The sequence below is a fragment of the Lolium perenne genome, chromosome 2, assembly GCF_019359855.2.
Source record: "Lolium perenne isolate Kyuss_39 chromosome 2, Kyuss_2.0, whole genome shotgun sequence".
Classification (NCBI taxonomy): domain Eukaryota; kingdom Viridiplantae; phylum Streptophyta; class Magnoliopsida; order Poales; family Poaceae; genus Lolium; species Lolium perenne.
The window spans coordinates 193,120,827-193,129,779 of NC_067245.2; the positions used below are offsets into that span (position 1 = coordinate 193,120,827).

The following is an 8,953-nucleotide window of genomic DNA, read 5'->3' on the forward strand; positions in this document are numbered from 1 at the left end:
GCCGCACCTCGCCGAGGCGCCGCGCACCTCCGCGCTGGAGGAGGCGGCCAGAAGGCCTGTGGAGGACGCCTGTGCGGAGGCGTGGGCCTTCCTCGAGCCGGCGCGCCGTCAGAGGAGGCTACGCGTCGGCGACGCTCCGGGAGGAGGAGGAGCGCCGGGCCGCGCGCCCGGCGGAGGAGGAGCGCTCGGCCACGCGCACGGCGGAGGAGGAGCGCTGGCCACGCAGCCGCAGCGGAGGAGCAGCTCCGGCAGGAGTCCGCGCGGAGGGCACGGCCGCGCAGCCGGCGAGCCCGCCGAACCCGCACTCCGCCTGGGAAAGGGCGCAGTGGGAGCCCTGGCCGGAGTCCCCGGTGCCCTCCGGCGTGTCGAGCCGGAACAGCGCGTCGCCGCCGGGGGGCGTAGTCGTCATCGACGCCGACGATGACGAGTACTACTGGGGGTAGTACTGCCGGCGGCCACCGTGCTCGCAAACCCTGTCTAGGGTTTCTTTTTTTTAGTTTAAAGCCCATATAGGCCTTTTTTTGTGTAAAAATTGCCCAAAATAGGGCTAAGTTTAATTAACCACTAGTTTAAATTTATTTTTGGCTGTTTTCCTTTTTTATTTTTATTTTTGTTATTTTAATTACATATGCGGTGCGTCCGCGCGTTGGGCGCAGCGTGCGACCCAAACGGACACGCGGACGCGGGGCGCTGTCCGGGTGTCCGTTCGGCCACCCAAACGGCCCAAAACGGACGGCCCAGCGCGTCTGTTTGGGTCGCCCGGTTGGAGATGCCCTCACGGCCGCATCTGGCCTGATCTGCGTCCGGCCGCATAAATCCGGCTGCGTCGCCCGAATCTTCAGCTCCTCGCGCTCGGCTCTTCCCTGTACGCGACTGTCCTCGCCTGACCCCCAATCTCGCGCTTGCAGCCAGGGGAGCGGGCGGCGGCCGCGCGGGGAGTCGTACTTAGACAGCGACGTGGACAGTTCTGTGAAAAAGATAATGACTTTTTCGTTTTTCAGTTTTAGTTTACGGGATCTGTTCTGCGTCAGCAGTTTTGCGACCCGAACTCGAGTTTTTCGGTTTGCACTTTTACGGGCTCTGCTTGAGATGCTCTTATTCAAGAAATAGGAGAGCTAGTTTTAAGTTTTTCTTCTTTGACTATCATCATGTAATGAGATCAGCAAACTATCCGGTCCACCTTTGTGCAAAGCATGCTAGCACATTGGCGGTGGTGAGAGCTAGCTCGATTATACTCCTGACTTCCCCGAAAAAAAATAAGATTAAGTAGGAAATTCGAAGCCTACCGGAAGACGGAGCCGCATCCGCAGGTCCATTCGTGAATTTCATTTCATTTCACCGGTAAAAAGAAAGAAGAAATTCGTGCAGAGCGGCGTAATAAGGCTGGAGGTCACGTTCTAAAACCTCCACAATCCCCCTCGCCGGCATGGAATCCGACGGCGAGGTCTCGCCGCCGCGGCCGTCGCAGGGGTGCGGCGCGGGCCACCGCGCGTCGGACTCTCTCCCGACCTCCGCGGGCGGCAGCGTCTGCGTCTCCTGCGCCGCCGCCCTCCTCTCCTCCGCCTCCGCGCCGTCCCACCACGTCTCCCACGTGCTCGCCACCCTCTCCCTCGCCCTCGCCGACCCGGCCTTCCTCGCCCCGCTCCGCGCCGCCCACCCGCGCCTCCTTGCGGCGCCTCTAGTCGACGCCCTCGCCGCCGCCGCCGCCACTCGAGACGACGCGCTCGCCACGCAGGCGTCCGACCTCGCCGCCGACCTCGCGTCCGCCGTGGGCGCCCCTGCCGCCTCCGAGCTCATCGCCCGCCTCGCGCGCCTCCTCTCCTCGGGTTCCCTCGTCAAGCACCTCCACACGGTACGTGTGCCGTGCCGCCTATCAATCTACTCGGCCGGCATCCCCCTCGTGCTACGCTGTGCGTCCTGAGATGCATGTTTGATACTATGATGCTTGATGCATGCGAGGCAGGGAGAGATCGATGGTGGGTTTCTAGAACATCATCCTACATTAATTAGGTTAGCGTGCGAATAGCCTTAAGAGATGGATGAGGAGCAGCGAGATCAGGCTTCTCTAGATGGAGTGATTGAAAGAGAATTCTTCAATCTCTGTGTAAGAAAGAATGTGGTGAACAATAGCTTGGCACTTACTATCTAGGTAATATATAGCAGTTCTGAACCGAAAACTTTCCTGTAGAAAACATGGAAGCAGGGAAAAACATAAAAAAGTGTGGGTTCATTTTATATGATTAATGTCACTCTGGGACCAGAGTTTGAATGTTGCCAGCAGAGAAAACTGCTGCTAGCTTTCAGGGTGCAGCTCTTGCTTTACCTGTTATAATAATTGTGATTCCAGACCATTGCATCTGATTATTCATTTCAAGTTATTTGACTGTGCAGACTGGATCATTTTGAAGCGTGAGTCACTTTGGGACTTCACTCTGCTGAATTAGTTGCAACGTTATTGTTTCTTTTATCTTGAATTAATTTACTGCCATATTTTCTGAATCTCTCTTATCTCGGTGCAGCTACATTGTTTGGGACTCTTGCTAAATTCCATCAAAGATGCTGCTGCGTACATTGGAGATGAGTTCTCTCTTTTCTTTAACCTTGTTAACGATCTTCAACTACCAAGGTGAACACTACTAAATACTCATGCTTTTATCTGACCTTCCAAATTACTTGATCGGACAGCATTCTTAACACTCTTCTATACAGTGATGATATTCGTGGAGAGATACTGTTCCTGCTGTTCAAACTCTCTCTGTTAAACGCCACCCCATGGGACAATATATGTGATAATGACAATGTAGACCTTTCAGCAATTGGAAGAAGCTTGCTTCAACTCTGCCTTGAAGTTCTACTGAAAACTCAAAATGATGCTGTTCGTTTGAACTGTATTGGTCAGTATATTTCTTCTCTCTGGTTTGTATGAATGCTTAGATGTTACAAAATAAAGAGGGTATGCTGGTATGCATATTCCTGACTAAGCAAAGAATATAGTAATGCATTTTTGCACGATATAGTAATGCATATAGTTTGCTTATTCTACTATTTATAATTTATAATAATTGCTACTCCTAGTGCATCAAGTCAAAGTTTCTGTAGTTTTTACTTTCGATGGTTTCCTAGATAGAGTTTTGATCGTTTCTTATTTTTGGAAGTTGTAGAAGTTCAACACTATCGAGGTATTATGTCTTATGTGTGACTCTACTCATTTATTTACTCGCGAGCACTGTAAATATGTAAACTATATTTACCCAAACATTAAAAACTTTGACTGCACGCTTCCCATTGTTCTATCAGCTTGTGACTGGAGGGAGTGAAATCGTAAGACAGCCCGCGTTAAGTAAAGGGGCATAACTGCAATTTATCTGCAGTTATGTATGCAGAAAGAAACTTAAAGCTGACATAGATACTTAAGACTTAAGAGAGTTCCCAATTTTGAGAGTTGGCCATGGTAAGTAAGAATTCGAATGGTTAACTAATGACCTAATGAGAGTTTCAGTATCGTACATATTTACAGTACTTAACCTTCAATCTTTTTTGTTGGTCTAACATAAATATCTTCATATTAGTTTGGACTAATGAATTTCTTGTATGCATTTCAATATAATTATGAAACAACTCACCGGTATTGAACTTAAATATATACTAGTTTTTTTCTCTAGCTAGAATGCACGGTGATGCTTTGGTTCTGCTTCTGCAGCATTGCTTCTTACTTTAGCAAAAAAGGAGGCTTTTGATACTTTCCTGCTTGGCGATCAGAGTTTAATCAAGTCTGCAGAGTCAGACAACTCCACACTGCCTCTGAATGCTTCTATCGTAGTTCTATTTGCTGATGCTGTGAAGGGATCTCTTCTCTCAACGAATCTAGAAGTACAGACAGGGACATTGGATTTAATCTTTCATTTCCTATCATCCGATGCAAATATTCATGTTCTACTTGAAACTTTGATAGATGAAAATGTTGCAGATTATGTATTCGAGGCGCTGAGGTTATCAGGTAGGAGAAATGCCCTTTTTTCCTTTCATCAACGTCTGCATTATTTTTTCTTTTTTTCCTCATGATTGTTAAATTAAGTTGAACTGTATACATTTTTTAGGAAATAATGATCCACTGGTTATTTCCTCTATTCAAGTACTATCACTGTTAGCCACTTCAGAGGAGCGATTCAAAGAAAAGCTTGCCATTGGATTTTCCACTCTGCTTCCTGTTCTTAACTATGTTGCAGAGATTCCTTTTCATCCAGTCCAGTCTCAAGTTTTACGACTTGTTTGGATTTGCATTGTTAATTGTTCTGGTATCCTGTCGTTGTCCCAAGAAGAACAGATAGCATGTACTATGACTGTAATATTGAGAAGAAATGACAATTGTGAACTTGGAATGTGTTCTGAAACCTTTGTTCTTGTTTGCTCAATATTAATAGAGATTCTGAGGTCACCATCTGCTCATGATATCCAGAGATTACCATCATTTATTGAAGAAGCATCAAAACATGCTATCTCTTCGACGTTACCTCATGGGGATAACTGTGCGTTCCTCGTACCACATTCCCTTCGTCTTCTGAAAGAAGCACTTGTATTCTGCCTCGAAGGGAATAAAGATAAGATTTCTGTCGAGAAAGATCTTGAGGATAGCATCATTGGAATTTGTGGAACATATTTATTGCATTGGCTTGAAAGTGCTGTTGTCGATGGTAGTGATGATGAAACATTGGGAGAAATCCTTCAGATTTTCCATATTATTTTATCAAGCACATCTCCCAGTAAGCAACTCAAGTTTGCTGAGATGCTTGCCTCATCATCATGGTTTATCTTGTCATTTGGATTCATGGGCTTATTTCCTACTGATCCTGTCAAATCAGTAGTATATTTGGTCACTAGTTCGATTGTTGACAAAATTTTGGGCTCTAAATATGGGGAAACAATTAGAGATTCATACATATATCTGCCATCAGACCCTACAGAACTTATTTATGTACTTGGACAATGTAGCTCAGAAGACTTCAACTTGGCATCATGTCAATCCGCTATCCTAGTAATATTGTATGCCTGTTCATTCTACAATGAAAGGTAGTTATCTGTTGCATTTGATCCACATTTGAGAAGAAAAAAACTGTTATTCTAATGTGATGCTTGTTTAATTAATCAGGTTGGTTGCTGACAGCCAACTTCTTTCTTCGGTTGAGCAATACATCCTTCTCAATGGTGTGAAGTTCCACTATGAAATCACTGATTCTGTGATGCTTACTCTGCTGGTCCATCTTTATGCCTTCATCAGAGGCATTGCATTTAGCTGTAGTACTCCATATAGTCCAGAAGCTGAGAAAACTCTGTTCCGTGTAATGGCATACAAGGAGTGGGATTTGCTTTCTATCCGAGCCCATCCAATAGCACTAAAATGGCTCTTCCAGAAGGGAGAACTTATGAAACCACTATCTCTCCAGATGCTAGATTTCTGCAGAACTTTCTGTGAAGATAAAACTATTGTGCTTCCAAACAGCAGTCATTCTGTGGACATACAGATGGTTGCAGAACTGGTATTTTCGGGAGAGACTAGCCTCTCGTCTTTGCTGGTTTCCTTACTGGATCAGATTATAAAGGATGGCACAGAAGATGAGGTCTTCTCGGTGGTTAGTGTGATTGCTGAAATTCTAGTAATCTCTCCTTGTTCTTCTGATCAGTTTACATCATGTGGCGTTCTTGATGCAGTTGGTAGTATATATTGCTTGACATATTCCTCAAGGATCAAAACAATGTGTTCCTTTTTGATCTTTAACATTTTATACTCAGCGAATGCAATGACAGTCTCCCAGGAAGATGAATGGCTTGCTCTTACCATTAAGGTAATCTTGTTTTATATGTCTTTAAGTTGAAATTTACGCAATTAGTTTTGGCCTTATTTTTGCTACGAGTACATTTTTTTGCAAATTATCTTTCCTGGTTACAAATAGCTTTAGGAATTTAGTATCCTCAAAATGTATTTCAGATAACAGGTTTTACTTCTTTATCTGTTTATATGAGATGTGCTGACAGTACACAACTAAAGAAGTTTGGTATAGTCTAGAGGATTTGTAGTGATAGATAACTTTAGTTAGGACTATTGAATCCTAGGGGTCCCGCAAGTGGTTTTCCAAGATCATACCCTTAGATGGGTTCATCAAATTTGATATGTTAGAATAAGTAAAAAACAGTCTCATCTCCTTTGTCCCAATTGGATCAAACCTAAAAGCCAATTAGTACTGATGTATGTCTTCTCAATTTATGTGATACTCATAAATGGATTAATTGCTCACCAGAAGTTGTTTTCCTTTTGTTCCCCAGTTAGTAGTACCTCTAGTTACTAATCACTTCTTCTTGGCAGTTATTGGAGTGTTTCACTTCTCTTGATTATACATCAACTGACCAAGAACAGAAGATATTGATTGGGATATTTTGCCTTATTTTGCATCATGCAGCAAGCAAGGCGCTTATTGAGCCTGCAAAGGCCATAATCTTTAACAGATCACTAGTTTCTTTGACGGATGGTATAATACAGGAAGCTTGTGCAAAGGGCCCATCTTTATTTCAACACAATCAGGAGACAGACTTTGGGGCATTCATGATTTTTATACTTCAGCTAGTGTTTTTCTCTCTAAGAAGGTGTGCAACTAGTATTATGTGTTTCATTTTAATTACCTTGCATGTGACCTAATGGTGGTCTTTTTTACAGTTTGCATGCTATCCTAGATCCCAATATTGACTGGCAAGAATTCCTGCAACATTCAGATAATGTCCAGTCTTTCTCTGTTGTTGGCATCCCATGCCATGATTTGTGCCGTCTCATGCACTTCGGTCCTTATCCTATTAAGCTTATTGCTTCACAATGTATGTTGGAATTGCTTACCAGGATTTCAGATCAGAGGAGCTATCTTAATGCTGAATTAAGATGCTCTGCAAAATACATGAAGTCCATTATTGCAGTGACAGAGGGTTTAATCTTCAGTGAAGACAGTAGAGTTGCTGAAAATTGCGGTTCCTGTCTCTCGATGATCTTATGTTGGGAGAAATTTGGAAGCCAGGAGAATATGGTGATCAGAGAATCAAAATGGTCTAGGCTCATAATGGAGGAATTTGCTGTTGCCTTGACTGCTCCTGGTTTGACTTCAAAATCATTCAGTAATCAGCAGAAGATTGCAGCAAAAATAGCCGTGTCACTGCTTAAACTAAGCCAAGTACCAGAGTGGTTGACATCATTGTTTGATAGTACCTTGATATCTGGTGTAGTTGCTAATCTTTCTGCTAGGAATGTCACTGCAGATATTGTTAAGCTATTCAGTGAGCTTATGGCTAGGGGTTTTCTCACTCAAGAGCATATTGTTGCTCTACATAACTTGTTCCAGGTTAGTATCAACCCTAAATGCTCTTATGGTTCAGAAAAAGTATCAATGCTCTTCATAATATAGCGTTTAGGCCATAACTTGTTCCATTCATATGTAAAAAGTATCCCATATCTCATCGCAATTTCTTCGGTAAGGTATCTTGAGAGTGTTGTTTTTCCGTGTAAAGAAAATTGAAGATATAGCTGCCTTTTATTTCACTGGCAGCAGAATGGAAACGACGTTAGCTGATAGATCTTGTGGATATGGATATGGTGCTCCCCGTTTGGAAGAGAACCTGTGCCAACTACATACGGAGTACTAAAGCACACAGCATTGCTTTGTTCCAGGCTTAACTATGACGTATCATGGCGCAGGTCTGCAGAAGACAACTTTACGAGGGAGGTTCGAGTTCGGAGTTGTCGGCGCAAAAGACTGAAGAAAAGGTGGCGAGAAGCTCCGATGACGTCCGTGCGTTGCTCTTTGGCATCGTGATGGATCAGGGTGCAGCCTCGTGCCCGTTGCAGATGGAGCAGCAGAAGCTTCTGTGTGAGATCGATCTGTTCTTCCAGGAGTCGAGCCAGCAAGAGCAGCATTAAGGCCCAGTAACTTGTTTCAGTTGTACAGCTGGCAGTATAGTTTGCAGCAATCTGGCAATGTTCATGTTATCTGAATTCTTAGAAGTTCTGGAACTGCTTGCATCAGTGTCGGTACTAGGTACGGCAGTCTGCGCAAATCTGCATGGAGCTGGATGGTGCACTCATAATCCGGGCCAATCACTTGTACAGAGAGTATGAAGTATGCAAATCTAAAACGAAAGAATGAATAGTGATCGTTGTAACTGTTTATAACTAATTTCGTGCTTTGTATTAGTTTGACAAATAAAATTTGCGTTGCTATTGTTAAAAATTTAAGGAAATTATTAACCATGAATTCAGGTGGATATAAGAAAGAGGTGACGCCAACATCCCCCATGATTATGAAGCCGCGCCCTTTATGAAAAGTGTCTTTGGCACATGAGCAGTGCTCTCGGTTTGTAAAAAAATTGAAAACATATTTTTCGGACTCCAAAAAATCTGAAATTAAATATGCGTATACATATACACATTTTGAAGGTAGGGTAGAAATATAGGAGGAAAATATGTTGTATATTAAGCCGTACACAAAATACAAATTTGGGACAATTTTTTATATCCTTATATACAGCCACCTCAAAATACAATGCAACTTCTATCAAAACTTGGCACGAGTATTCAAGATAGATGTATGTATTCATGGAATAAATTTAATACTTTTTTATAACAGGGAAGTGTATTTTTCAAATATTTTTAAAACCAGGAGAAGTGATGCTCACCTGCACCAAATTTGCTCTCCCTCGCAAAATTTGTCTCCCGGGGAAAGAACTTTTTTAAACAGTAGGCCTAGGCTCCACGTTAAATTCACAACGCCGACAACGACAAATACAAACGTGCTTACTCACAACTTAGAGGCAACCGACAACACAAGCGCACAGAAGATAAACACAAGAGCCCAGCTTGAGGCACCATTGGCATAGCCCGACATTACAAATTAAAACTATGGGGCACACATCAAAGGAGGAA

The 8,953-nt window shown here is 43.6% G+C and overlaps 1 protein-coding gene across 1 annotated transcript; it reads left to right on the plus strand.

Annotated features, from left to right (window-relative positions):
* Window positions 1-1,403: 1,403 nt before the first annotated feature.
* LOC127334253 (protein PUTATIVE RECOMBINATION INITIATION DEFECT 1) lies at window positions 1,404-8,281 on the plus strand. Its single transcript, XM_051360666.2, has 9 exons — window positions 1,404-1,852; window positions 2,520-2,626; window positions 2,710-2,894; window positions 3,701-3,997; window positions 4,098-5,067; window positions 5,147-5,840; window positions 6,359-6,636; window positions 6,707-7,376; window positions 7,730-8,281. Exons 1-9 carry the CDS (start codon window positions 1,427-1,429, stop codon window positions 7,949-7,951), a joined length of 3,849 nt encoding a protein of 1,282 aa, XP_051216626.1. The 5' UTR covers window positions 1,404-1,426; the 3' UTR covers window positions 7,952-8,281.
* The last annotated feature ends 672 nt before the right edge of the window (window positions 8,282-8,953 follow it).

What these genes read in the sequence shown, in the direction of transcription:
- LOC127334253 (XM_051360666.2), top strand. Translation starts at nt 1,427, where the DNA reads ATGGAATCCGACGGCGAGGTCTCGCCGCCGCGGCCGTCGCAGGGGTGC. An exon ending in AACGATCTTCAACTACCAAG is followed by an intron (nt 2,627 to 2,709) that starts GTGAACACTACT and finishes TCTTCTATACAG; the next exon opens with TGATGATATTCGTGGAGAGA. An exon ending in TGTTCATTCTACAATGAAAG is followed by an intron (nt 5,068 to 5,146) that starts GTAGTTATCTGT and finishes TTAATTAATCAG; the next exon opens with GTTGGTTGCTGACAGCCAAC.